This window comes from Macaca nemestrina, chromosome X, assembly GCF_043159975.1.
Source record: "Macaca nemestrina isolate mMacNem1 chromosome X, mMacNem.hap1, whole genome shotgun sequence".
Taxonomy (NCBI): domain Eukaryota; kingdom Metazoa; phylum Chordata; class Mammalia; order Primates; family Cercopithecidae; genus Macaca; species Macaca nemestrina.
In genome coordinates this window covers 88,205,539-88,233,161 of record NC_092145.1, presented here as the reverse complement: position 1 = coordinate 88,233,161, position 27,623 = coordinate 88,205,539, and the positions used below count along the sequence as shown (strand labels likewise).

The 27,623-nt window shown below is 37.8% G+C and overlaps 1 protein-coding gene across 3 annotated transcripts in view; it reads right to left on the bottom strand.

Moving 5' to 3' along the window:
* Positions 1-9,777: 9,777 nt before the first annotated feature.
* LOC105476691 (ectodysplasin A2 receptor) overlaps positions 9,778-27,623 on the bottom strand; it is a 45,218-nt gene continuing 27,372 nt past the window's right edge. For 2 of the 3 annotated variants that reach the window (XM_011732845.3, XM_011732843.3), the window contains exons 3-6: positions 16,835-17,013; positions 16,204-16,289; positions 14,428-14,592; positions 9,778-11,695 (exon numbers count right to left, since the gene is read on the bottom strand). In XM_011732845.3, coding sequence (XP_011731147.1) covers positions 11,313-11,695; positions 14,428-14,592; positions 16,204-16,289; positions 16,835-17,013 — 813 coding nt within the window. In that variant the 3' untranslated portion in view covers positions 9,778-11,312. The remainder of the gene's footprint in view (positions 11,696-14,427; positions 14,593-16,203; positions 16,290-16,834; positions 17,014-27,623) is intronic. The other variant, XM_011732846.3, reaches the window with a different exon arrangement.

The following is a 27,623-nucleotide window of genomic DNA, read 5'->3' as shown; positions in this document are numbered from 1 at the left end:
GTCAGGAGGCATGGGGATCAGGGACCCACGTGAGGAGACAGTCTGTCCCTTAGAAGAGCTCGAGCACTGTGCTGTGAGATCCACTGCTCTCTTCAGAGTTGGAAGGTAGTAAAGTTTAAGTCTGCTGAAGTTGCACCCGCAGCCCCCCCTTCATCCAGGTGCTCTGTCCCAGGGAGATGGGGGTTTTATATTTAAGCCCCTAACTGGGGCTGTTGCCTTTCTTTCAGAGATGCCTTGCCCAGAGAGGAAGAATTTAGAGGGGCAGAATGGTTATAGCAACTTTGCTGCACTGCGATGGGCTTCACAAGTATCTTTTTTTATAATGACTTATTTTCCTCTGGGTAGATACTGAGTAGTGGAATTGCTGGATTAAATTATAGTTCTACTTTTGTTCTTTAAGTAATCTCCACACTGTTTTTCATAGTGGTTGTACTAGCTTAGATTTTCACCAGAAGTGTAGAAGTGTTCCCTATTCACTGCATCCATGCCAACATCTCATTTTTGATTTTTTGGTTGTGGACTTGCATGAGTAAGTTGGTATCACATCGTGGTTTTGATTTGCATTTTCCTGATCATTAGTCATGTTTATCATTTTTATGTTTTTTTTTGGACGATTGTATATCTTCTTTTAAGAATTGTCTGTTCATGTCCTTAACACGCTTTTTGATGGGATTGTTTCTTTCTGGATGATTTGTTTGAATTCCTTGTAGATTCTGGATACGGCCCTTTGTTAGATGTATAGATTGTGAAGATTTTCTGCCACTCTGCTCACTGTTTCTTTTGCCATGCACAACTTTTTAGTTTAATTAAATTCCAACTATTTATCTTTGTTTTTTATTTTTTGTTTTGTTTTTTGTTTTTGCTTTTGGGTTTTTGGTCATAAAATCCTTGCCTAAGCCAATGTTTAAAGGGGTTTTTCCAGTGTTATCTTCTAAATGTTATAGTTTCAAGTATTAAATTTAAGTCCTTAATTCATCTTGAGTTGATATTTATATAACGTGAGAGGTGGTGATCCAGTTTCACTCTCTTACATGGGGCTTGCCTGTTATCCCAGCACATTTGTTGAAAAGGGTGTCCTTTCCCCAGATTGAGTTTTTGTTTGCTTTGTCAAAGTTCAGTTGGCTGTAAGTACTTGGGTTTATTTCTGATTTCTCTATTCTATTCCATTGGTCTGTGTGCCTATTTTTATACCAGTACCATGGTGTTTTGTTGACTATAGCCTTATTGTATAGTTTAAAATCAGGGAATGTAATGCCTCCAGATTTGTTCTTTTTGCTTAGTCTTGCTTTGGCTATGCCGTCTCTTTTTTGGTTCCATATGAGTTTTAGAAATTTTTTCCAATTCTGTGAAGAATGATGGTTGTATTTTGATGAGAATTGCATTGAATTTGAAGGTTGCTTTTGGCAGTATGGTCATTTTCACAATATCGTGTCTACCCATCCACGAGAATGGGATGTTTCTATTTGTTTGTGTCATCTCTAATTTATTTCAGCAGTGTTGTGTAGTTTTCCTTGTAGAGGTATTTTGTCTTCATGGTTATGTATACTCCTAAGTATTTTAAAAAATTTTTCAGCTATTGTAAAAAGGGTTGAGTTCTCGATTTGATTCTCAGCCTGTTCGCTGTTGGTGTATAGAAGAGCTACTGATTTGTGTACCTTCGTTTCATATTGGGAAACTTTGATGTATTATTTTATCTCTTCTAGGAGCATTCTGGAAGAATCTTTAGAATTTTAAAAGTAAAGAATCATATCAGCAAACATTAACAGTGTTACTTTCTTGTTACTGGTTTGGATGCCCTTTATTTCTTTTGGTTTTCTGATTTTTCTGGCCAGGAGTTCCAGTACTGTGTTGAAGAGGAGTGGTGAGAGTAGGCATCCTTGTTTTGTTCCGGTTCTCAGAGGGAAGGCTTTCAACTTTTCCCCATTCAGTATTATGTTGACTGTGGGTTTGTCATAGATGGCTTTTATTACCTTGAGGTATTTTCCTTGTAAGCCAATTTTGATGAGAGTTTTAATCATAAAGGAACCTGGACTTTGTCAAATCCTTTTTCTGCATCTGTTGAGATGTTCATGTGATTTTTGTTTTTAATTCTGTTTATGTGGTGTATCACATTTATTGACTTGTATATGTTAAACCATCCCTGCATCCTTGGTATGAAACCCACTTGATCAAGGTTGATTATCTTTTTGATTTGTTGTTGGATTTAGTTAGCTAGTATTTTGTTAAGGATTTTAGCATCTATGTTTTTCAGGGATATTGGTCTATAGTTTTCTTTTTTGATTGTGTCCTTTCCTTGGTTTGGTATTAGGGAGATGCTAGTTTCATATAATGATTTCAGGAGGGTTCCCTCTTTCTCTATATTGTGGAATACTGTCAGTAAGATTGGTACCAATTATTCTTTAAATGTCTGGTAGAATTCTACTGTGAATCCGTCTGGTCCTGGACTTTTATTGTTGATAATTTTTAAATTGCCATTTCAATCTTGCATCTAGTTAGTGGTCTGTTAAGGGTATCCAAGTCTTCCTGATTTAAACTAGGAGAGTTTTATCTTTCCAGGAATTTATCTATCCCTTCTAGGTTTTCTATTTACATGTGCATAAAGGTGTTCATAGTAGCCTTGATTGATATTTTGTATTTCTGAGATGTCAGTTGTATTATCTCCCATTTTATTTCTTATTGAGCTTATTTGGATTTTCTTTCATTTCTTGGATAATCTTGCTAATGATCTATCAATTTTATCTTTTCCAAATACCAGCTTTTTGTTTCATTTTTCTTGTGTATTTTTTGTTTGTTTATTTGTTTTAATTTTATTTAGTTCTGATCTTATCTTGGATACGTTTTTCCTTCTGCTGGGTTTGGATTTGGTTTGTTCTTGTTTCTGTACTTTCTTGAGGTCTGACCTTAGATTTTCTGTTTGTGCTGTCTCAGACTTTTTGATGTAAGCCTGTAGGGCTATAAACTTTCCTCTTAGCACCACCTTTGCCATACCCCAGAGGTTTTGATAGGTTGTGTCACTATTGTAGTTAATTTAGAAGAATTTTCTAGTTTCCATCTTAATTTTATTCTTGGCCCAGTGCTCACTTAGGAACAGGTTATTTAATTTTCATGTATTTGCATGTTTTTGAAGGTTCCTTTCGGAGTTGATTTCCAGGTTTATTTTACTGTGGTCTTAGAAAGTGCTTGATATAATTTCAATTTTCTTTAATTTATTGAGGCTCATTTTATGGCCTATCACATGGTCTATTTTGGAGAAAGTTCCTTGCATTGTTTAATAGAATATGTGTTCTGTGGTTGTTGGATGAAATGTTCTGTATATATTGGTTAATTCCATTTGTTGCATGATGTAGTTTAAATTCATTGTTTCTTTGTTGACTTACTGTCTTGATGACCTGTCTAGTGCTGTCAGTGGAGTATTAAAGTCTCCCACTATTATTGTGTTGTTGTCTGTCTCATTTCTTATGTCTATTAGTAATTGTTTTATAAATTTGGGATCTCTAGTGTTATTTGCATATATGTTTAGAATTGTGGTATTTTCCTGTTTGATGAGGACTTTTATCATTTTATAATGTTCCTCTTTGTCGTTTTAAACTGCTTTTGCTTTAAAGTTTTTTTCGTATGATATAAGAATAGTTACTCTTGCTTGCTTTTGCAGTAGATAGTTGGTTAGTGAATTCTTACCCATTCTGCAATTCTGTATCTTTTAAGTGGAGCATTTAGGCTATTTACATTCAATGTTAGTATTGAGATACGAGGTATCATTCTATTCATCAGGCTATTTGTTGCCTCTATATGTTGGTTTTTTGTTTGTTTGCTTTAGTTTTTTAAATTGTATTTTTGTTTTATATGTCCTGTTAAATTTATGCTTTAAAAAAGTTATGTTTTGATGTGTTTCCAGGATTTGCTTCAATATTTACAGCTGTTTTTAGCAGTTCTTGTAGTGCTGGCTTGGTAGTGGCAAATTCTCTCAGCATTTATTTGTTTGAAACAGTCTGTATCTGTCCTTCATTTATGAATTTTATTTTCACAGGATACAAAATTATTGGCTGATAATTGGTTTGCTTTAAGAGGGCCATAATCCTTTCTAGTCAGTAGGGTTTCTGCTGAGAAATATACTGTTAATCTGGTAGCTTTTCCTTTGTAGGTTACCTGGTGCTTTTGTCTCACACTTCTTAAGATTCTTACCTTCTTCTTCTTAACTTTAGATAACCTGATGACAATGTGCCTAGTTGATGATCTATTGGTGATGAATTTTCCAGGTGTTCTTTGTGCTTCTTGTATTTGGATGTCTAGGTCTCTAGCAAGGCTGAGGAAGTTTTCCTCAATTACTCCCCCAAATAAGCTTTTCAAACTTTTAGATTTCTTTTCTTCCTCAGAAATGCCAATTGTTCTTAGGTTTAGTCATTTCACATAATCCCAGACTTCTTAGAGGCTTTGCTCATATTTTCTTATATATATTTTTTGTCTTTGTTGGATTGGGTTAATTCAAAGACCTTGTCTTGGAGCTATGAATTTCTTTCTTCTACCTGTTTGATTCTATTGCTCAGACTTTCCAGAGCATTTTGCATTTTTATAAGTTCAATAACTGATTTTATATAACTGATTTTATAATAACTGATGGTATTTTGACACTAGTATGTGGTTCTTGGAAACTCTTAGGGTGTCTGATGTAGTTTTCCAAGCTGAACTCTATGAGAGACTCAATGGAATAAACATCCTCTTTTTTGAGGCCTGTCTTAAGGAGGCAGCTATGGTATAGTGGACAGTGCTGGGCCTCAGAGTCAGACAGTCTTGGGCTGAAATTCAGCATATCACTTGCGGCTGTATATTCACAGAAAAATTATTAAACCTTTGTGAACTTCAGTTTCTTCTTTTGTTAAATAAAGATCGTAAAGGATGCCTACCACCTAGGAATATCATGAGTATTAAATAAGACAAAGTATGGAAGTACAAAAGCACATGAGCAATAATCACTAAATATTGGTTTTTCATCCACCTTCTCTTTCACTGCACTACTCCTTAGAAAGGCGCTCTTAAGGAAGGTAATTTGCTCCCACTGGAAACCACAAGGAAGAAAGGCTTTGTAGAAGATAGCCAGATGACCGCACAGCTGCCCTCAGTGGGGATCCATTTTGTCCATACAGGCAGCATGTGAACTCCTAACACTCATGTGTACACAATTTCTGAGGACTTAAAAGACTAACTGCTGGGTATACAGAAACTTGCCAATCACACTGAGAACATAAAATGCAGCAGTATCATACCAGCCCAGAAATATGCAAGTGTTTTTAGTCCCCAGTGAAAAGATTATTAACAATCACCTAAGAATCTTGTTTGACAGTTTGATAACTTGTCTGCTGCTTTGATCTATCTATTCACAGAGATCTGATTCCCCATGTCCTTCTGGGGTATAGAGTGGGGACTCACTGCCTTTTGACAGGCACAGACACACACTGAAATGAACTCCAAAACAGACAAGGGTTGCCTAAATGCTAACCCTTTCTATGCCTTTATTGTCATTTATAAATCAGAAGATTCAATTTCTCCTACTGTATCCTATTCATAATTTTATCAAATGAGAATACAAGGCCCAGTTAGGATTTTAAAAATGCCTTTTCTCAGAGGCATGATAAATACACAAGCCCTGGCCTCTTACCGCCTGGTAATTCCAGTCACTTCTCCCCCATTCTGTAGTGGTTCCCTCAACAAACCCTTCTACAGCCTGTGATAGTATTTCCCAATATATCTTTTCCTATACACACCCCTAAGCCTTAGTGGTTTCCTCTGTCCTTTCTCCTTTGGTTTGAGTGATACCTTCTAAGTCTTCCTCCTCTAAGTTCTGCCTAGATGCTTTCTCTCCCTCTTTTCTCTAGGCTATGTAGGGTGTAGAGAGACTAAAAAGAAGAGAACTGAATAGGACTCAAGTTGTGTCTCTTTCTTTTGCACTGAATTGAGCAATTAAGTGGTGTGTGTGTGTGTGTGTGTGTGTGTGTGTGTATGAGAGAGAGAGAGAGAGAGAGAGAGAGAGAGAGAGAGAGAGAAAGAGAGAGAAAGAGATTGATTATGGAATCAACCCTGGTTATGAATGTTTTTTAGAAAGTAAATTAGTAAAGCAACAGTAGTCTACTCAGAGATGAGTAATCATAGAATATTTTTTTAAAACAGCTTTATTGAGGAATATTCTACATATTATAAAATTCATTCATAATTTCATGTATACAAGTCAATGATTTTTATTAACTTTATTGTGTGGGGCAGATATCACCATAACTAAATTTTAGAACATTTTTATCCTTTAAGTAAGATCCATCATGCCTACTAACATTTAATTTTTTCTCTCATGGCCATTCCAAGGCAACCATTAATCTACATTCTGTCTTGATTAGCATGCTTTTTATGGACATTTGATATAGATGGAATCATACAATATATGGTCTCTTGTATCTGACTTATTTTACTTGACATGATTTGAGGTTCATCTACAATGTATCATGTGTCAAAAGTTCAATATTTTTTACTGCTGAATAGTATTCTATTATATGTATATACCACAACTTTTTATCTATTCATCAGTTGATGGACACTTGGGTTGTTTCCACTTTTTGGATATTATAAATAATTTTTTATATTTGTATACAAGTATTGTGTGTACATATGTTTTTGATTATATTGAGTATATATCTAGGAGTGATATTACTGGACCATACTCTAGCTTTAGCTTTTAGAGAAACTGCCAGACTGTTTTCAAAAGTGGCTATGTCATTTTATAATTCTACCAGCAATATATGAAGTTTCACATTTCTCCATATGCTTGCCAGCATGTGTTGTTGTCAAGATTATAGAATATTAAAGATGGAAGGAAACTTGATTTTCCTACCTCTTAAATTATAGTAAAGTATAGCATTCAAAATTAAATAGTGTCTCTTTAGGTGGTCTCTTTCACTTGGTAAGATTATCAACACAAATACAGGCCCTGAAAGGGTAAGGCAGTACTCTTAACAAGTCTAGCTAGAATATGCTTGTATTTTAAGAAATTATGAACAAAATGAACATGCACACACACACATTCACATACAATCAAATTCCTAAAGATTTTGCAGACCTCAGAAGATGTACACAGTTCCCTTAGGACCATGGAACCCTGTTTGATAAGTATTAGTTTAGAACACAACAGTTTCTAGGAGATTCTTATCTCAGAGAGGAATATAATGGCATAAACAATTTCAGAAAAAGAAAGAGAGCTTGTACTATAACCCAGATCTCCTGTGTGACAAGTCAGTGAATCCCATCACTACTGATGTCACGTCCAATGATCAGAAACACATTTTTTGCTGTGCTCACTGAGAAAAGACACACGAGCAAAATGATTCACCAGGTTCTCTGAAAGTAGAGGAATAAACAAGGTGTTTGGATATATTTATGTTTATTGGCCAATATGAAATGTTTGCAGAGTATCATAAACAAACACAGCCCTGTCACTATCTACACATGCATATAGCTCAAGATTTAACAAAATCTCTATAAACCATTTATGAGAAAAAAATAATTAAAATGTACCAATATTCAATGTAAAACACCGAAGACCTAGCTAGTAAGGTGAGGTTGGTAGGGAGGAGGGAGACAGAAGGGATTATGATCTCAATGTGACAGGGCTGTATGTTGTGGAGGGGTATACTGTAGTGCTGAATCCTTTCCTAGCCTGGATCTGAGAATCTTGGAGGAAAAAATTGTTTTCCCAGACTCACTCCTGTCAAAATTCAAGTCAAAGTATATGGAGAGAAAAACAGTAATCCAAAAAAAAAAAAAAAACAAAAAACAAAAAACAAACAAACAAACAAACAAACAATTCATTCTCAGCAAATACCTCCCCTTCCTTACAAACAAAAACTACATTTTTTTTTTTTTTTTTTGGCTAGTTCATTTAGAGACAACTTAACTACTGTTTAGGCTCAAGGGTATGTTGAATATGTTTTTATCAAATGTACTTTGTGCTTCCACTATCTTTCTTTGTAGAAAGATACATAAAAGCACAGTGCTCAAAGAAATAAGTCTCAGCATTGAAAAGGAAATCTGTAAAAAAAACTCTCCTGAAGCAAATACTCAACTATGACATTTGCCCTGGCCAAACAGAAATTATAAAGAAAAACATCCTTCAATTCACCTTTACCCAAAATACCCTAAAATGCAAAGCCAATTGCCGCCTCCAATTGCTGAACCTCAAAAAGTTGGCATTAAGGTGATGCTGGGTATGACTTGGGCTGTTCACATAACATTCATGCCATGAGCAAGCACACTGAAGAAGGTTTACTCTGTCACTTTATCACATTTTTGTTGTTATTATTATTATTATTACTGTGTTACAATCATTATCTTTCCTCTAGAGTGGCAGTGTTAAATGTGAGCTTGAACCACTGCCAGCCACATGGCAACCTTTGAATACCTGCAGTCTGCTCAAATCCAATAATCCTCTGTCTGGATACTACTTCTACCAGAAGGTATAAACACGATCAGTGTAAGCCAGTGAGATAAGAATAACCTGTTGCTGTTGCAGAAAAAAAAAAAAAAAAAAAAAAAAAAAACCCAAAACAGCAAACCTAAAGGCCAAGGCCTAAAACCTTGGTTACCACATATTTGCTAATACCTGTGTGGGGCCAGACTGCTTGCTTGGTACCGGCTTGTATTTCAATTGCATCTAATCCTCAGTCCAGTACAATGGGACCTTTTTGCTTTTTCTCAAGTGCTTTTAGTAATCTGATCAACTGGTTGCCCCAGGGGCCCTTAATCAGTGTTTGCAGATGGACTAACCCAAAAGATGTATTTAATAAAATTCTAAAAGCAAAACTCTTGCTGTAGAGAACACTCTTTTGCCAGAGCGAGAACCTGGTGATGAAGTGCACATTCTGTCTAATGTACTTAATAAACCACCTAATACTTGTGGGACAGGAACTAGCTGTACAAGTTTCAGACAGATTCTCAGGTAATAAAGAGTACAACCTCCAAGGAGCTTGTTTTTCTCTGAGCATGAGATGTATAGGTGGGAGCTAAAGGCAAAAAGACGATTGAGAAAGAATCAAAGGGGAACAGTGGTGAGAGAGCTGGGATTGAATTGACATTTCAATAGAAAGATGCATACTCAGATGTCCTTAAATGGATTGGGGGCTGTCTTTGAGGGACTGCTTGGGTGTAGTTTGGGGAACTCAGGCCCCAGAAGGAAGATTATTTTGACTCAGAAATGTTCGGTAAGGTTCCAAAATGGCAAACTTCAACCCTTCTCCCTGCTGAGGGTGGTGAGCACCTCAAATACAGGGTGAGGCCCCGGGGATCTAAAGGGAAAATGTTTGCCCTGCCTCATGCTGCAACGCAGCAGTTTGAGACATGAGCTTGGGAATTATGGCACCAGCCTCCCCCAAGATAGATATTAATACGTGTGTGTGTGTATGTATATGTGTGTGTGAGTGTGTGTGTGTGTGTGTGTGTGTATGTTGAGGAGGGAGGCTGTGTGGAGGAGCTAAAAGGGGAGAAGGGCTTGATTTTGTCCCTAAAGTGCTAGGTAGATGTGCTGACACAATTTTGAGAGGCTTACCTGACCAAAAATGCGGGCATGGAAACTCTATCTCATTCACTGTCCTCTCTCCTCTTCTCTATAATCAAGTTGAGCTAAGAACATGTCTGGTAGTCCCATGAATGTGGAATCTGGCTCCCCAGACTACAACAGGGAAGCAAGAAATGCTCCAGATCAGTCCTGTTGAATGGGACAGGATATGCCACATCTGTAGAGTATTCTGGTGGTATGGGACAGGATATGCCACATCTGTAGAGTATTAGCTCTTGCGGACACCCCATTTCAGGCCCCTGCTGCTGTTGTGGTATAGCAACAAGGAAGCAGAGTCCAGAGAGAACAACTGGCTGCCAGGAGCCAAAGAGACTTAGGGAGGGAGCAGATCAAGTTAGAAACATGTGGGTAAATGTCACGAGTACCCTTCTCTCTCTACCCCTCCAAATATCACAGGCTAAGCCAATGGTTGAGGATGTAATAGCAGAAACACATTACTTAGATAGGGATATGACAATTCTACCCTATTCTACATTGGTGAAACCATTTATCCTGAAGATGGGTTTAGTTCTAAGCTCCACATACTTTAGAAGAACCTAAAGTGGTATTCTCCAGAGAGGCAATGTTGTCTTCAAGCCTCTGCAGGGCTATCTTAAAGCACAGGAAACTGATAAGGTCTGTCTGGCACAAGGAACAGAGCCAGGATGGATAGGCGGGTACTATAGGGAAAACTCTTTCTTACATTGAGCTCAAATCCACCAGTCACAATTGTATATGTTGTAATATACATTGAGTAGTAGTCAGCCCTCTGCCACCTCAAGTATGTGAGCAAGGACTACACAAACTCTTAGTGGGGATATTATAAAATGAACCCAAGCCTTGGAAAAAGAACTGGACTAGATAACCTTGAAGGTACCTAAGTTGACTGATTTGATATCAGTTATAACTTTCAAATTTGATATCACTTGTGACTTTCAAATGTACATTTGTTCACATTTTCTTAGGTTGGATGCAGGGAGCAGGGAAGACATTGGGAGAGCTGAAAATGTATTAACTGAAGAAATACAGAATTGAACAGTGCAAGATATTTGGTTAGTTGAAAACTGGGAATCTACCTACTCTTCTACCTCATGCTACGTAAGCCTTTGAGAAACCAACATTGGCTATCAAATGGTTGCAATGGTGGAGTTGGACCAACTCTAAAATGTAGTTCTTGCCCAGTTCTAGCCCACTAATTTGCTCTGTGACTTTGAGAAACTAACTTTCCCTCTCTGTGTCTCAGTTCCTGCCTCTGTAAAACATAAAATGAAGGGATATACGCACAAGGTTTGTATAGTTATTAGGGAATGGAGGTTGATTTGAAATGTAGGGTTTCCAGATGACAAGGCTTGTATATATTTTTTTCTACTGTGCCATATTGCTTGTACACATAAAGGGAGATACCTGAATATGACCATTAGATAGTGGCGCCCTGAGACAGCTTGAAAAAGGCCAGAATGGAGAGACTGGTGTCATGACAACCTTGCCAGTTCCCTGACAGCTGCAGACCCAGAAGTGTGATATCTATCTGGCTTAAAAGTATAGCATCACCACTGTTGCCCCTCCACCCACAAGTGTTCCTAGCTTGCTGCTGTTCCTCCACTCCTAGTAAACAATAATATTCCAGAGGGGAATTCCTTGAGGCTCGTCCTTAATTTCTGTTTTGTTTTCTGTTGTTGTTTTTATTTTTTCTGATCCACCTTTCCAGCTCACCTCATTAGAGTTAAGGGCTGGGAACTTCAAAGGTCACATTGAGCTCCAGTCTGTCTCCAGTGCTTTCGGTTGTGTTTCCCCTCAAGGTCTCAGCTCCAGTATAGGAGGCAGAGCTGGAAAACTTTTGCAGGTCCAGCTCTGTGCATTCGATGGGGTTGTGGACCCAGTGGGAGTGGCTCTCTGAGGCGCAGGAGGCCGTGGTAAAGGAATCCTGTGTGGGGAAGCCACTAGTCGAGCTGCAGTCGTCCTCGAGGATAGGGTTAAGTGGCTGGGTCTGAAAGATGCTCTCACTCATTTGGGGCTCAGGACTGGTCTCCTTGCTGGGTGCCATGGGGAAGAGAGATTCCTCCTCTGCTGTTTTATCAGCCTGAAACTTCAGCGAACCTCCTGCACCTCGAAGCAGAAAGCCACTGGGTTACCCAAAAGCAGGGGCTCTTCTCAACTGGGCACTCGGTACTGAGCACAAGATAGGGAAAAGTCTGGGAGCTGATTATTCCCTTCCTCTCCCTGGGCACTAGAGCACGTAGCACCAGGCTGAGGTGACAGTTCAGAAACATACTTACATTCGGGTATCAGATTGAGGCTACCTGGTACTGGATCAGGGAAAATAATCAATTTCTCTAGAGAAAAGGACACCTTTGTGGGAAACAGGAATTTGATACCGTCTCCCTTGCCATTTAGTCTGGTCTTATGTCTATGTACATTAAGTTATATGGCAAACTAGACTCTGCAGATGGAATTAAGGTTATGGATCTCAAAATAGGGAGAGAATCCTGGATTACCTTATGGATCCAATGTAATCCTGTGTCCCTAAAAGCAGAAGAGGAAGGCAGAGGAGATAGAGAGTATCAGAGAGATGTGGCATGAGAAGAACTCACCATTGCTAGTTTTGAAAATAGAAGGGGGCCATGAGTCAAAGAATGTAAGTGGCCCTAGAGGCTTACAGCTGGCAAGGAAATGGGACCTAAGTCCTTTAACTGCATAGACCTGAATTCTGCCACCTTTGTGCATGATCAAGCAAACAGATTCTCTCCCAGAGACTCCAGAAAGAAACACAGCCCTGCTAATATCTTAATTTTGGCATTGTTTGAGACTCTAAGCAGAGACCAAATTGAGCCTACTGAACTTCTGAGCTATGGAAACTGTGAGATAATAAGCTACTAAATGTGTGGTAATTTGTTATGGCCATGATAGAAAAGTAATACCCCCTTTATGCATGGGTCCAATTCAACATCAGGTCACAAACTGAGAACCTATGGGATGTGTTTGGCCTCTTTGCTTTGGTTGTGATTTTGTTCTTTATTCAAATTCATTGACTATGTTTTACACAATTTCAGTAAAAAAAATCCAGATTTCTAAATTCTCTTGAAAATGTAGAAGATCTTGCAACATTAAATTTTTCCACGTGGTTACAAAGAGCTGGAGCCAAGTAGTGGGATTCCCCTTTTGATAAGGGATGTGCTCTCTAGTTTGCCACAGTTGCTACTTTTCTCTCTTGCAATCTTACATTGGATCTAATTCACACATACATCTCATCCCTGTATGTGTGTAAGTCAGTGACTCCTGAAAAACAGTTTTCCAAAGTGAGGAAATGTTTAGCCTTCCTACCCCTTATAAAAACAGTGAGGAAACTGCCTGCCTTCATATTCCAAGCAGGTTACCACATTATTATCTTCAGGATAGAAGGAGAGCAGAAAAGGGTTACCCATGTCTCCTCTCCGGAAGCAGCTCTCTGATATTCTCTCCTTTTCATCTTCTTGACCCTGGAGTCCAAATGCTTCATTGTTCATGTTTCATGTCCACACATCCAGGGCCTAAGCAACAACTCTTATCTGGGACACTGGCCTCCAAAGTCAGAAACAGGAATGTCTACCCTGAGTCACAGTATCCCAGGAGCTAGCAAGAAGTAGACTTTGAGAAAAATCATAAAGGGACAACAGTGTTCCCCGTGTATCCTGCAGCCCATGAAATGCTATATTCATCTCCAATTAAGCCAGGGCACAACCAAATATACCTCTTGGGCTTTTCAAGATCAACTGCTAGGCCCCAGAGCCAAACTGACTAAGGCAAATTTACGTTAGCAGGATCTTCCCACACAAATACTGCTGCTTTGGACACAAAGATGAAAAGGAGTCCTTAGCACTCTTTTATCTGGTGAACTTTATCCTCCCTCTTATAAATCAACTTCATTCTCTGATCTGAGTTCCTGTTTCAGTGTCCCTGCCTAACTCTCAGTTCCCTTAATGGCACTGAAGCTGCACTGAACCTTGGTACTCTTGGCTGGAGTTCTAACTCTTTGCCTGGTCCTGACCAGCCACCTTCCCACCTCCTCCATCTTTTCTCTCAGTGAGCTGGATTTTCTGTCCCCCATTCTTGTCTAGTAGCTAAAGTTGTGCTTAATAGAAATAACAATGTTATTGTGACTTTAAATATGATTTTCCATCTGGAATTTTGCATGGCCATCTGATACGGACTGGACTAGACCTCTTGGACATCAGTATTATCTGAGGGAAAAAGTCTAGGTTTGCCGACTCCTCTGGACATAGGGCTTTCAGTTATCCCCATTTGTGAAGTTATTATACTAATAGCAGTTGCCTTAGGCCTCAATCACTTTTATTACAGTCGTATCTCAGATATAGCTGAGCCTTCCTCATTCATGACATGCTTTATAATTTATACCTACTAGTATAGATATAAAGAATTGGAAAAAATCTCAGAAATCAACAAATCCAATCCTGTCTCTTATCTTAAAGATTAAGAAGAAAGAGGTCTGAAGAGGCTAGATGACTTGTCTAAGGTTTCATGGTGATTTAGAGGTAGATGTAGAACCTAGGTCTCCGGATTCCTTTCCTGAGGGGTTTCCCACCATACCATGTTCCTTTAAAAACCCCTGAAACATAACGAACCAGGTCTTCTAAACTCTCAGGGTTGGCTTCAGTAATCTCTGAAGTCCCATGCTTTCTATTGCAGCCCCAGATAGTTCCCCAGGCCAACAGAAGACTATTCATGGGGTTTTCAAGCATAGTAGAAAAGGCCCATTATCTCTCAACCCCAGAACATTCCTCTATTCTGCCAATAAGAGCCTTGTTCCTGATTCATGTGAAACATGAAACAGCCACCCTTACCACGCTGGCAATGTCTGTTGAAGAACTGCTTGCAGTAGAGGAAGAAGAGCCCCAGGAAGGCCAGGGTAAACACCACTAGCAGGCTGCTCACCAGTGCAACAAGTGCGGCCTCCTGAGGGGGCACTGTGGGTGCATCTGCCTCCACTAAGCTCAACTGGAAGGCACCTGTGAGACAGAAAAATGGGGGAAGTCAGTTAGTGTGGGCAGTAAACAATCACACTTACCCTGGGCCTGGACTTCCTCAGGCTGTCACCCTTCTCCCTAGGGACTTCCCCAATTAGGGTGGCTATGCTCATTTTGCTTCTTTCTAGAGCAGACAAAATCATGAAGAACAAGGCAAAAGAATTTGTATATACTGCTGGTATGTACAAATTAGTACGATTAATCGAAGATGCACATATCCTATGATATTTCTATGCCACATCTAATTATACAATCCAGATCAATGGAAAGAAGCTAAAACATTCATCAGTAGAGCACAAGATAAACAAATCATGATATAATCCTAAAATCTTACAACACTTAGAGACCTTTATGGATCAGTATGAATAATATAGAGGGGAAAAAGAAAGTTGAGAAACAGAACATAGAGCTTGATATCGCTTCTATAAAACATTATAAAATACATAATAATAGCATATATCGGTTATGAATATGCACATATATCACAAAAGAACCCAAGTATTAAAACATTAGTGGAGAGTATGGCAGAGGCATGGTGCTCACCAATTATCCACATACTCCCATGTGTTCCCCTTATGCCCTTGCAGTAAGGCCATAAGAGTACTTCTGGCCAATGAACTGTGAGTTGAAATGACATGTGTCACTTCCAGACTGAGGCAGTTAAGAAGCAATATGTCTCCTCCATCTCTTCCCCTGTATCATCGACCTGGAAGACATATGGTCTAGAGTGCATGGTCAAATGATGTAGGAAGGCCTTTGCACAGTAAAAAGAATAAACTTTTATTGTATAAATTCACTGAAATTTTGCAGTTTGTTTGTTACTGTAGCATAGCCTACCAACAGAATACATACAATTTCAGGATAGTGGTTGTATCTGAGGAGGTAGGGAGGTAACAGGACTCTGCGAGAATCTAAAAGAGAATTCCATTACCTCTGTGGAATCTTCATTCTTTTAAAAAATCTGAAGCAAATATGCAAAATGCTATGATTTATTAACTTTGGATAGATGCTGGGTAATTGCATTTTAATTTTACATTTTTCTGCACTTAAAAAATATTTCTACATGTTTGAAATTTTTCATGATTAAAAAAATATATCACTAATTTTAAAATAGTAAGTAAGCAAATAGATGGTAGACAAAAAAGACAGACGACCTGATAAATGGATAGTGATATAGGCATAGATTGGACCCTGGTTCTTCATTCAGCCTTTTACAATTCCTCAGCTCTAAGGGCTCCTATATACTTTGTATAATAGTAATACCTCATAAGTGTACAAATATTATAATTTGTAAAGTGCTTCCTAATATCCATTTTATCATTAGACCTAGACACCCACCACAGAAAGTATGAAGAAAAATGATTATCATGACTCACCCTTTTTTCAGAGGTGGGAAATGAGGTTCAATGAGATTGAATGATTTGCACAGAGTTGCAAAAATCGTATGTTGTAAAATGAGAATTCTAATCTGATTGCCTTGCTACTCTACTCTACATGAAAAGGTATGAGGGGATAGGGGAAGTATTTACTACCCTATCTTGATGCCACCCCATGGAATGTGGAGAAAAGGGAAGAAGAAAACTGGGTACACACATTGAACTTCAGAGGTGGGAGTCTGCTTCGTGCACGGGATGCACTCTTGCTCCTGCAGGCCTCCAATGCGTGTCTTTCGGTAGAACCTGTGTTCAGAGCAATTAGGAATGGCAGGGTGATCAAACAAGCAATGCACGTGGACCAGTTCGTCCTGGGAAAGCAGCTCCTAAGAATCTTGCCAACCTGAAAGTAAGTGCCCACCCCTCATTCTGAGTTATCTGCCTCTGTGTCTTATTCTGACTCAGAGACCCAGACAGACACTCTACTTCTTCCCCCATTCATCACACCTTGTAGCCAAAAGGAGACCTAATTCCACAAGAGAGGGGTGCACTGCTTTGCTACCAAGTACATCATAGCTTCTTTTAAGTCTACAGTGAGATTTACCTTGAACTTTGGTCTTCGGCTGAGAATGATGATGAAAAAGCTGTCAAGTACTCATCTGTGACTGACAATGTGCTAAGCACTTTATAGAGGGATCTTGGGAAGACACCACTTCTCTCTTCTTGGAGCTTAAACTGAATATTATGTTGATAGGTAGAATACTTCAACTAGGTTCTGAGAGTTCAGGATGGGAGAGACCTCCAACAGCTAGAAAAGCCCAGACAAGCTTGGTCTCATAAAGCAGGCTCACCTGGGCAGACAGTCCCCACAGACAGCATTAGAGGTAGCTGTGCAGTTGACCTTCTGAACACGATTGATGACAGCACAGGTGATGCAACTCTGACATCTGTGGTGGCCCCAACTGCTTTTGTACCTGCGAGGAGGGCAGGCTGTGCAGTAGGCATCTCCACCCTCTCCATAACCACAATCCTGTAGAGAGATGGGAGGTGTTAATATTGCTTTATAGGAGCTTGGAGATGGGATCACCTGTAGGACAAGTGAACATGCACAGAGTAGTATTTTTCAACTTGCAACCCCATTACTAAGTCATAAAACCCATTCACTAGCTTCCAGCCAGCATTGAAAGATAAAATAAAACAAAATAGAATAATATCAACTATAAGAGTATACAGAATGAAGTAAAGCTAAGTATTTGTATCAGTCAGCATAGGCTATGCTGTAGTATGGCAAAAATCAAACCCTAAATCTCAGTGTCTTAAAAGAATAAAAGTTTATTTCTCACTCATCATATTTGCCTACCAGGGGGTTCCTGAGGACTCTGCTGTACATCATCCTCAATGGGGTACCCAGGGTTACAGAAGCTTTATTTTTGTGCTTTTATGATTGAAACATTCTGAACTGTGTACAAGCTCTTAACGTTTTCCCCAAAAATGACCCATATTGCTTTACTCACATGTCCTTGGCCGTACATATCACATCATCATTAATAACTACAAAGGGTACAAGAAAATGCAATTCTACAATGTGACAGAATGTGGGGAGCTGAAATATTTGACAAATAGTCATAAGCACTACCCACATCAGTACTGTTTTATAAAAGTTTTCTAGATAAAATGCATGAAATTATACATTGAGTTGTGACAAAAAGTTATTTCTTACTCTAGGTCATGGTAAAAAAAATGTTTGAATGCCAATGGTATAGATGAGAGGCAAACACTCTAGTTGGCTGTTATCTCAGCTCTGGTACTAAGTTTGGCCATACTCCTTCCCCCCAACCCCCAATTTCTGGGCATCAGAAGTCCCAACACTGAGTAAATTGGAATAAATCTTGTCTAAAGATTATTAAAGCTGACAGCCTAACCCCAACAGGAACAAGGTTCCTGCCTGATACCAGTCACAGCTCTTTCTCAAAGAAACAACTCTAGTTGTAGAAGGATATTAATTGTATGCTAGTTGTAGCAGAAGCTGGCTGGTTGTTCACTTAACCTATTTTTTATTTCTCCTGGGAACACCACTAGCCTAAATTCTTTAACTCCACTGCAATGAAGTGGGGGCATGTGCATCATTTTTAGCCAATGAAATACGGATACTAATATTGTTTGCATTCCCAGGCCTGACTCAAAAACATGTCCTGTGTGATACTTAAATTTTCTTCATACATTCATTTTCCAGTGCCTGCTGACACCGCTGGAAACCTTGGAATAAATATATTAAGAATGATAGAGGAAACCAGATAAAATGGAGGAGTGGGCAGCTTCAAGCTCTTATGCCCCCAAAGAAACACAGAAAAACAAGCAGGAACTGGCATAATCAATGTTGTCAGAACTCTGGAAAGCATTCAAAGGCTTACATGAATCATGTAAATGTTAAATCAAGAAAAAGCCACTTGAAAATAATAGGAAAGTAGTTTTCTGCTATTTTTACTTGTACTTGTTACATCCCTCACCGCAGAGCAGTGGCAATCCTAAAGTAGTGTAAGTCTTAAAGTAGTCTCAGCCTGTATTCCTAGTGTGAGACCTCAGTACCTGATTCCAGAGTGAGCTAAGCAAAACTTATTGACAAATTACTGTGTATGTCTGTCCTAACCTCTTTGAGGGCTATTTGACGGCCTGATATAAGGTATTTATGTATGTTCTACTCGATTCAGAATGCAGATTGGAAAAGTGATGGGCACTCTTTCAAGATGCTGCAAGACAAACTAACAAACCACAATGCCTAAGGCAATGATTATGGATTAAGAAATAAAACAGACTGTCTGAATCTGGAAGCAAAAGCTGGACGGGGGTTCCTTTAGAAATAAGGACATTCAAAAGTATCCACGTGGAGGAATTTAGAAAGGTATGTGCATACAAGACACATGCTCACAAAATACTAGTGGAGACCTAAAGCTTACATGTCAGGCTGATCCCTAAGTTAAGTGCACATCTGGCTAACTGTTTAAGGAGTGTCTCAGCACAGAGCCAATCTAAAAATGTGATAGAAGTGTGTGACTATTTTTTCTTTTGGTGGTTGTTGTCATTTTTTAACTTTTAACATTCAATGAAATTGCTGTCCAAACATTAGCTGAACATGAGCTAAATTAGCATAGGTTTCAATGACGATGCACGACAAAAAATAGTCCCTACAAAAATAGTTTGGAAAAACACCTAAACAAATGGAGTGCTAGCCTAGGCAACATGGCAAAGCCCTGTCTCTACCAAAAATACAAAAAATAGTTGGGCATGGTGGCATGTACCTGTGGTCCCAGCTACTCAGGTGGCGAAGTTGTGAGGATCGCTAGAGCCCAGGAAGTGGAGGCTGCAGTCAGCAATAACCATGACACCACACTCCAGTCGGGGTGACAGAGTAACACCCAGTCTCAAACAAAATAATAATAATAATAATAATAATAATAATAATAATAATAACAGAAGGACTACTATAGCCTTCAACAACACAAATCTAGAAAAAATAAACAAAAATAAACAAAAATGAAACAGGTAAATGTGAGGAAAAGGGGGAATCTAACTTCCAGAGTTACTTCATTACAATACAAAACTGCCCAGTTTTTAACAACAAAAAGTAAATCACACAGTGTAAAAAGAAACAGGCAACTGTGGCCCATTCAAAGGAACAAGAAAAAGAAAGAACTGAGACTATTCTTGAGGAAGCCCAGACATTGCACTTAGTAGACAAAGACTAAAAGAACCGTCTTAAATTTGCTCAAAGACAAACATGGACAAAGAATTAAAAGAAATCAGGAAACAAATGTATAAACAAAGTGAGAATATTGGTAAAGAAAAATTGTAAAAAGGAACCAAACATAAATGCTGGAGCTAAAAAGTAAGATAAATGAAATGAAAACTTCACTAGAGAATCTGAGTAGGTAAAAGAAAAAATGAGCAAACCTGAATGTAGGACAATTTAAATTATCAAGTCTGAGGAGAAGAAAGTAAACAGAACATAAGGAACTTGTGGAACATCATGCAGGTGACCAATATATGCATTACGGGATTCCCAGAAAAAAAATAGGGAGATGAGGAACGAGAATGACTATTTGAAGAAATAATGGCTTAAAACTTCTCAAATTTGATGAAAGACATAAATTTACCCATCCAAGATGCTCAAGAAACTCCAAGCAGAGTAAACATAAAGAGACCCATGCTGAGATACCCTATCAACAAAATGTTTATAGTTGAAAACAAAAAGAAAATATTGAAAATGAAGAGTGAAATTATTTGTCAAGTAAAGGTATTCTCAGTAAGATTCAAAGCATATTTCTCATCACAAAGTGCAGAGACTTAAAGTCCGTGAGATGACATATATAAGTGCCTAAACAAATAAACTGTTAACCAAGAACTCTACATATAGCAAAAAACTTCTTCGAAAATAAAGGAATAATTAAAATATCCCTAGATAAACAACAGCTGATTGATATCACTAGACCTGACTATAAGAAGGGAATCCTTCAGGCTGAAATGAACAGACAATGGACAGTAACCCAAAGCCATACAAAGAGTAAATATCTCTGGTAAAGGTAATTGCATGAAAAAATATGATTCCACTTATATGAAATATCTAGAATAGGAAAATTTGTAGAGATAGAGAGTAGAGGCTATCAGGTACTTTGGAGAGGGAGAAATTGGGTTATTGCTTAACGCATATAGAGATTGTATTAGGGTAATAAAAAGTCTTAGAAATAAAGGGGTGATGGTTGCATAATATTGTGAATATGATTAATGCTACTGAATTATACACTTACAGTGGCTAATACAGCAAATTTGAGATTATATATTTTACCATAACCTTAAAAATCATAATGCAGTATACAAAAAAACATGAATTGTAAACTTACATGGGTGAATTGCCTGGTAGGTGAACTGTAGTTTAATAAGGCTGTTTAAAAAATACAGAGCTCCCATAAGCCTGGCTTCCTCAATGGCTGAGAAGAATCCTCCTACTCCCCAACATGGATTGGAATTACATTCAGGAATAAACCCTTAACCTGTTATGTCACCAAACTTTAGTATTTGTTACAGCAGTTAGTATTACCTGAACTAATATTTAAGTTATACTTTCCCAGGAAATGGAAAAAGTGAGCATCAGGCAGGCTCTAAATACTCCTGCCATTCTGTCCCTGTGTTTGCCCACTCAGGTTTTACTCAATGCCTTGCAGCCTCACTCACAATGATCCCATCTGCCAATGGGATCTGATATGAGCGCTAGCCATTTTACTCTAAGTTTCTTGAAAAGGCAAAGGGTTTCTTGTAATCTCTGCTAACTTATGCGCACCATTGGAATGCTGATAGCTTCCATATCTGCTTAAAACAGTGAGCTGAGGGTCAAACTATTAGGAAATATAATGTAGTGACGAAAATCCCTGATCCACGGTAATGAAGACCTATCTGTAACTCCCACTTCTATCACTGACCAGCAATGTGACCTTGGACAAGTCATTGGGCCTGAATTTTCTCATCAATCCAATTGTAAACAATGCTATCTAACTTATAGGTTTGTTAAGATTACATGAGCTGACCAAATGAACAAAGGGAATATCTCAAAGCAATGGAGAATAGCTGGTTTTTTAAATAGGTTATGTTGTATAACTGAATGACAGTATGAAAAATGATAAAATTAGATACATTCCTCACACTATACACCAGAGTAAATTCAAAATAGATCAGAAATTTATAGATAAAAATTAAAACCAAAAAGTACCAAAACAAAATATAAATAAATTTCTCTTTAATCTGGGAGTGGAGAAATTTTCTCTAACTGCAATTCAAAGTCCAGAATCAATAAAGGAAAGATAGATAGATCTAATTACATAAAAATTTTACAAAGTTTCAGGGTAAAAGATTCATAAGCAAAATTAGAAGATAAATAACGAACTAGTAAACAGATGTACACCATATCACAGACTAAAGATTTATATTCCTAAAATACAGAGCTAGTATAAATTAACAACAACAACCTTATAAGAAACTAAACGTACATTCACAGAAAAAGAAACACAAACAGCTCTTATTTAGATAAAGGATGTCTCTTAACCAGATACACACACACACACACAAACACAGAGATACATATATAGTTCTGTGTGTGGGTTGTGTGTAGTGCTTGTCACCATGCCTAGAACATAATAATCCTTCAACGAACAGATGAACTTTAGGTATTGTTCTTCTGGAAAGCAAGTTTTTATTCTGTCTATAGCAATGGAATCAGAAGACCTGTGCCTGACTCCTGACTTACTCACTTGCTAGAGAAGGAAATGACAAAAGCAAGCAAGCATTTATTGAAAGTTAACCAATAAGTTAAGTGACTGATTGATTGATTAATTGGTTAGCACTCCCTTTTATTTTATTGGTTAACTCAGAAAACATTTTTGAAGCAACTACAATGTGTGAGGATGCTATTCTGAATATTGTGACTAAATAATTGAATCAATCATACAAAACTCCACACACTCATGAATGTATATACTTGTTTATTTATAAAACCTTATAAGGGTGCATTATAATCCATGTTTCACAAATAAGCAAAATTGAGGCACAAATTGTTTGCCTGAGAAGCCTCTTCCTCATGGGCCTGAGATTTGCCACCCACAACTAGAGACAATAGGCTACAGGGGGCACCAGAGATTCCACCATAAGTACCCAGCTCAAATATTTCTTTGTCCTGTGGGTCTGAGATTCTTTTCCCCCACATAGGAACAGGTGGCTGGGGTATATTGGCAAGTGGTATCCTACTAATAATAAGTAGTACAGTATGGGAAATGTTCTTTGACTCCACAACTCAGACACTTCTTTATGCTGACCTAGATGAACCAGTGACCTGGCCCAGGAAATCTTCTATACCTGAGGCAGCAAAGATAAACCCCACAGATTACAAATCACACTACAAAGGTCCTGGAAATTAAATAGTCTTTAGAACTGCAGCTCACAAACATAGGCTAAAACCTGTATGCTAAACCTAAACAGATGGCTGCCTGATAAAGTAAAAGATTTAAATAGGACCCTGAGTCTCCTGACATAAATGACAAAATGTCAAGAACTCAAGGAAAAAACACCCATGAAAATAAGAATAAGGAAAATCACAACACGAATGAGAAAAGTCAATTAACTGACAGCAACTCTTAGATAAAGCAGATGTTGGAATGATTGAACAAGGATTCTAAAGCACGTATAATAACAATGTTTTAAAAAAACAATTTAAAATTCTCTTAAAAATAGAAAACCTCATCAAAGAAATAGAAGTATTTTTTTTAAAATAAGCAGATGGTAATTATTGAAAATAAAATGACAGAAATTTTAAAAACTCACTGGATGGGCCCAGTAGTAGAGAAGAGACAGATGATAGAAACAGTGAACTTGAGGATAGAACGATAGAATTTATGCAATATGAACAACAGGGAGAAAACGGCAAAATAAAACAAAATGAACAAAGCCTCAAGAACAAAATATAAAACAATTATATTCTCAGAATCTTATGAAAATAAAAATTTTAAAAATGTTTATCTAAAAATATTTTCAAACAAATTGGTAGAAAACTTCACAAATTTGGTAAAAGACCTACAAGTTAAAGAGGATTAACAGACCCCAAATAGAATAAATCCAAAGAAATGCACACCAACACACATCATAATAAAACTTTTGAAACTAAAGAAACTAAAAAATATTGAAAATAGCCAAGAAGAAATGACATCATCTATAGAAAAACATCCATTCAAATGATACGACAGTGTGTTTCTATCAGAAACCATGGAGGCCAGAAGGAAGAACTACATTTTTAAAGTACTGAAATAAAAAATACCGCCAACTGCAAATTTATATCCAGTGAAAGTACCCTCAGAAATGAAGGTACAAAAAAAATTCTCAGGCAAAGGAAAACTAACATAATGAGTTGCTAGTAGGCCTACCCTTAAATAATGCTAAAGGGAGTTCATAAACAGAAATGAAATGATTTAAAAAACAGTGGAAGCGATAAAAGAAGAAATCTTGGTGCATCAGGAAGGAAGGAACACTGGGAGAGAAAAAATATGGGTGTATAAAATGCACTGTCTTTCTCTTCATACATTTTATAAATCACAGTTGATGATTAAAGCAAATTTAACAAAAATTATATCTGATATTTGTGACAATGATATTTAAAAGTGGGGAAAGTAAAGGAATCTAAATGGAACAGATATTTCAATACTTCACTTGAAATGGCAAAATGTTAATACCAGCTGACAATGAAAAAGTAACGTGTTAGTTTTTCATGTAATATTCAGAACCACCTCTAATAAAATGATATAAAGAGATACACTCAAAAAAACTACAAATAAATCATGATGAAATCTCAAGCAAAATGTTCATGTAACACACAAGGAAGGCAAGAAAAGAAAAATAGAGGGACAAAAAACAGAGAAAACAAACACAGAAACAGAGAAAGCATTTTTTTCATGTGTCTGTTGGTTGTATGCATGTCTTCTTTTGCGAAATGTCTGTTCATATCCTTTGCCCACTTTGTGATGGGGTTCTTTGTTTTTCTCTTGTAAATTTGTTTGAGTTCTTTGTAGGTTCTGGATATCAGCCCTTTGTCAGATGAGTAGATTGCAAAAATTTTCTCCCATTCTGTAGGTTGCCTGTTCACTCTGATGGTAGTTTCTTTTGCTGTGCAGAAGCTCTTCAGTTTAATGAGATCCCATTTGTCAATTTTGGCTTTTGTTGCCATTGCTTTTGGTGTTTTAGACATGAAGTCTTTGCCCATGCCTATGTCCTGAATGGTATTGCCTAGGTTTTCTTCTAGGGCTTTTATGGTATTAGGTCTAACATTTAAGCCTCTAATCCATCTTGAATTAATTTTCGTATAAGGAGTAAGGAAAGGATCCAGTTTCAGCTTTCTACTTATGGCTAGCCAATTTTCCCAGCACCATTTATTAAATAGGGAATCCTTTCCCCATTTCTTGTTTCTCTCAGGTTTGTCAAAGATCAGATGGCTGTAGATGTGTGGTATTATTTCTGAGCACTCTGTTCTGTTCCATTGTTCTATATCTCTGTTTTGGTACCAGTACCATGCTATTTTGGTTACTGTAGCCTTGTAGTATAGTTTGAAGTCAGGTAGCGTGATGCCTCCAGCTTTGTTCTTTTGACTTAGGATTGTCTTGGAGATGCGGGCTCTTTTTTGGTTCCATATGAACTTTAAAGCAGTTTTTTCCAATTCTGTGAAGAAACTCGTTGGTAGCTTGATGGGGATGGCATTGAATCTATAAATAACCTTGGGCAGTATGGCCATTTTCACGATATTGATTCTTCCTATCCATGAGCATGATATGTTCTTCCATTTGTTTGTGTCCTCTTTTATTTCACTGAGCAGTGGTTTGTAGTTCTCCTTGAAGAGGTCCTTTACATCCCTTGTAAGTTGGATTCCTAAGTCTTTTATTCTCTTTGAAGCAATTGTGAATAGGAGTTCATTCATGATTTGGCTCTGTTTTTCTTTTATTGGTATATAAGAATGCTTGTGATTTTTGCACATTGATTTTGTATCCTGAGACTTTGCTGAAGTTGCTTATCAGCTTAAGGAGATTTTGGGCTGAGACAAGGGGGTTTTCTAAATATGCAATCATGTCATCTGCAAACAGGGACAATTTGACTTCTTCTTTTCCTAACTGAATACCCTTGATTTCTTTCTCTTCCCTGATTGCCCTAACCAGAACTTCCAACACTATGTTGAATAGGAGTGGTGAGAGAGGGCATCCCTGTCTTGTGCTAGTTTTCAAAGGGAATGCTTCCAGTTTTTGCCCATTCAGTATGATATTGGCTGTGGGTTTGTCATAAATATCTCTTACTATTTTGAGATAAGTTCCATCAATACCAAATTTATTGAGAGGTTTTAGCATGAAGGGCTGTTGAATTTTCTTAAAGGCCTTTTCTGCATCTATTGAGATAATCATGTGGTTTTTGTCTTTGTTTCTGTTTATATGCTGGATTATGTTTATTGATTTGCGAATGTTGAACCAGCCTTGCATCCCAGGGATGAAGCTCACTTGATCATGGTGGATAAGCTTTTTGCTGTGCTGCTGGATTTGGTTTGCTAGTATTTTATTGAGGATTTTTGCATCGATGTTCATCAGGGATATTGGTCTAAAATTCTCTTTTTTTGTTGTGTCTCTGCCAGGCTTTGTTATTAGGATGATATTGGCCTCATAAAATGAGTTAGGGAGGATTCTCTCTTTTTCTATTGATTGGAATAGTTTCAGAAGGAATGGTACCAGCTCCTCCTTGTACCTCTGGTAGAATTCAGCTGTGAATCCATCTGGCCCTGGACTTTTTTTGGTTGGTAGGCTATCAATTATTGCCTCAATTTCAGAGCCTGCTATTGACCTATTCACAGATTCAACTTCTTCCTGGTTTAGTCTTAGGAGAGTGTAAGTGTCCAAAAAATCAACCATTTATTCTAGATTTTCTACTTTATTTGCGTAGAGCTGTTTATAGCATTCTCTGATGGTAGTTTGTATTTCTGTGGGGTCGGTGGTGATATCCCCTTTATCATTTTTTATTGCGTCTATTTGATTCTTCTCCTTTTCTTCTTTATTAGTCTTGCTAGTGGTCTATCAATTTTGTTGATCTTTTCAAAAAACCAACTCCTGGATTCATTGATTTTTTAGAGAATTTTTTTTTTAGTGTAGTTTTATTTTATTATTATTATTATTATTATTATTATTATTATTATACTTTAAGTTCTAGGGCACATGTTCATAATGTGCAGTTGTGTTACATATGTATACTTGTGCCATGTTGCTGTGCTGCACCCATCAACTCGTCATTTACATCAGATATAACTCCCAATGCAATCCCTCCCCCCTCCCCCCTCCCCCCTCCCCCCTCCCCCCTCCCCATGATAGGCCCTGCTGTGTGATGTTCCCCTTCCCGAGTCCAAGTAATCTCATTGTTCAGTTCCCACCTATGAGTGAGAACATGCGGTGTTTGGTTTTCTGTTCTTGTGATAGTTTGCTAAGAATGATGGATTCCAGCTGCATCCATGTCCCTACAAAGGACACAAACTCATCCTTTTTGATGGCTACATAGTATTCCATGGTGTATACGTGCCACATTTTCTTAATCCAGTCTGTCACTGATGGACATTTGGGTTGATTCCAAGTCTTTGCTATTGTGAATAGTGCCGCAATAAACATACGTGTGCATGTGTCTTTAGAGCAGCATGATTTATAATCCTTTGGGTATATCCCCAGTAATGGGATGGCTGGGTCATATGGTACATCTAGTTCTAGATCCTTGAGGAATCGCCACACTGTTTTCCATAATGGTTGAACTAGTTTACAATCCCACCAACAGTGTAAAAGTGTTCCTATTTCTCCACATCCTCTCCAGCACCTGTTGTTTCCTGACTTTTTAATGATCGCCATTCTAACTGGTGTGAGATGGTATCTCATTGTGGTTTTGATTTGCATTTCTCTGATGGCCAGTGATGATGAGCATTTTTTCATGTGTCTGTTGGCTGTATGAATGAGAGAATAAAATACCTAGGAATCCAACTTACAAGGGATGTAAAGGACCTCTTCAAGGAGTACTACAAACCACTGCTCAGTGAAGTAAAAG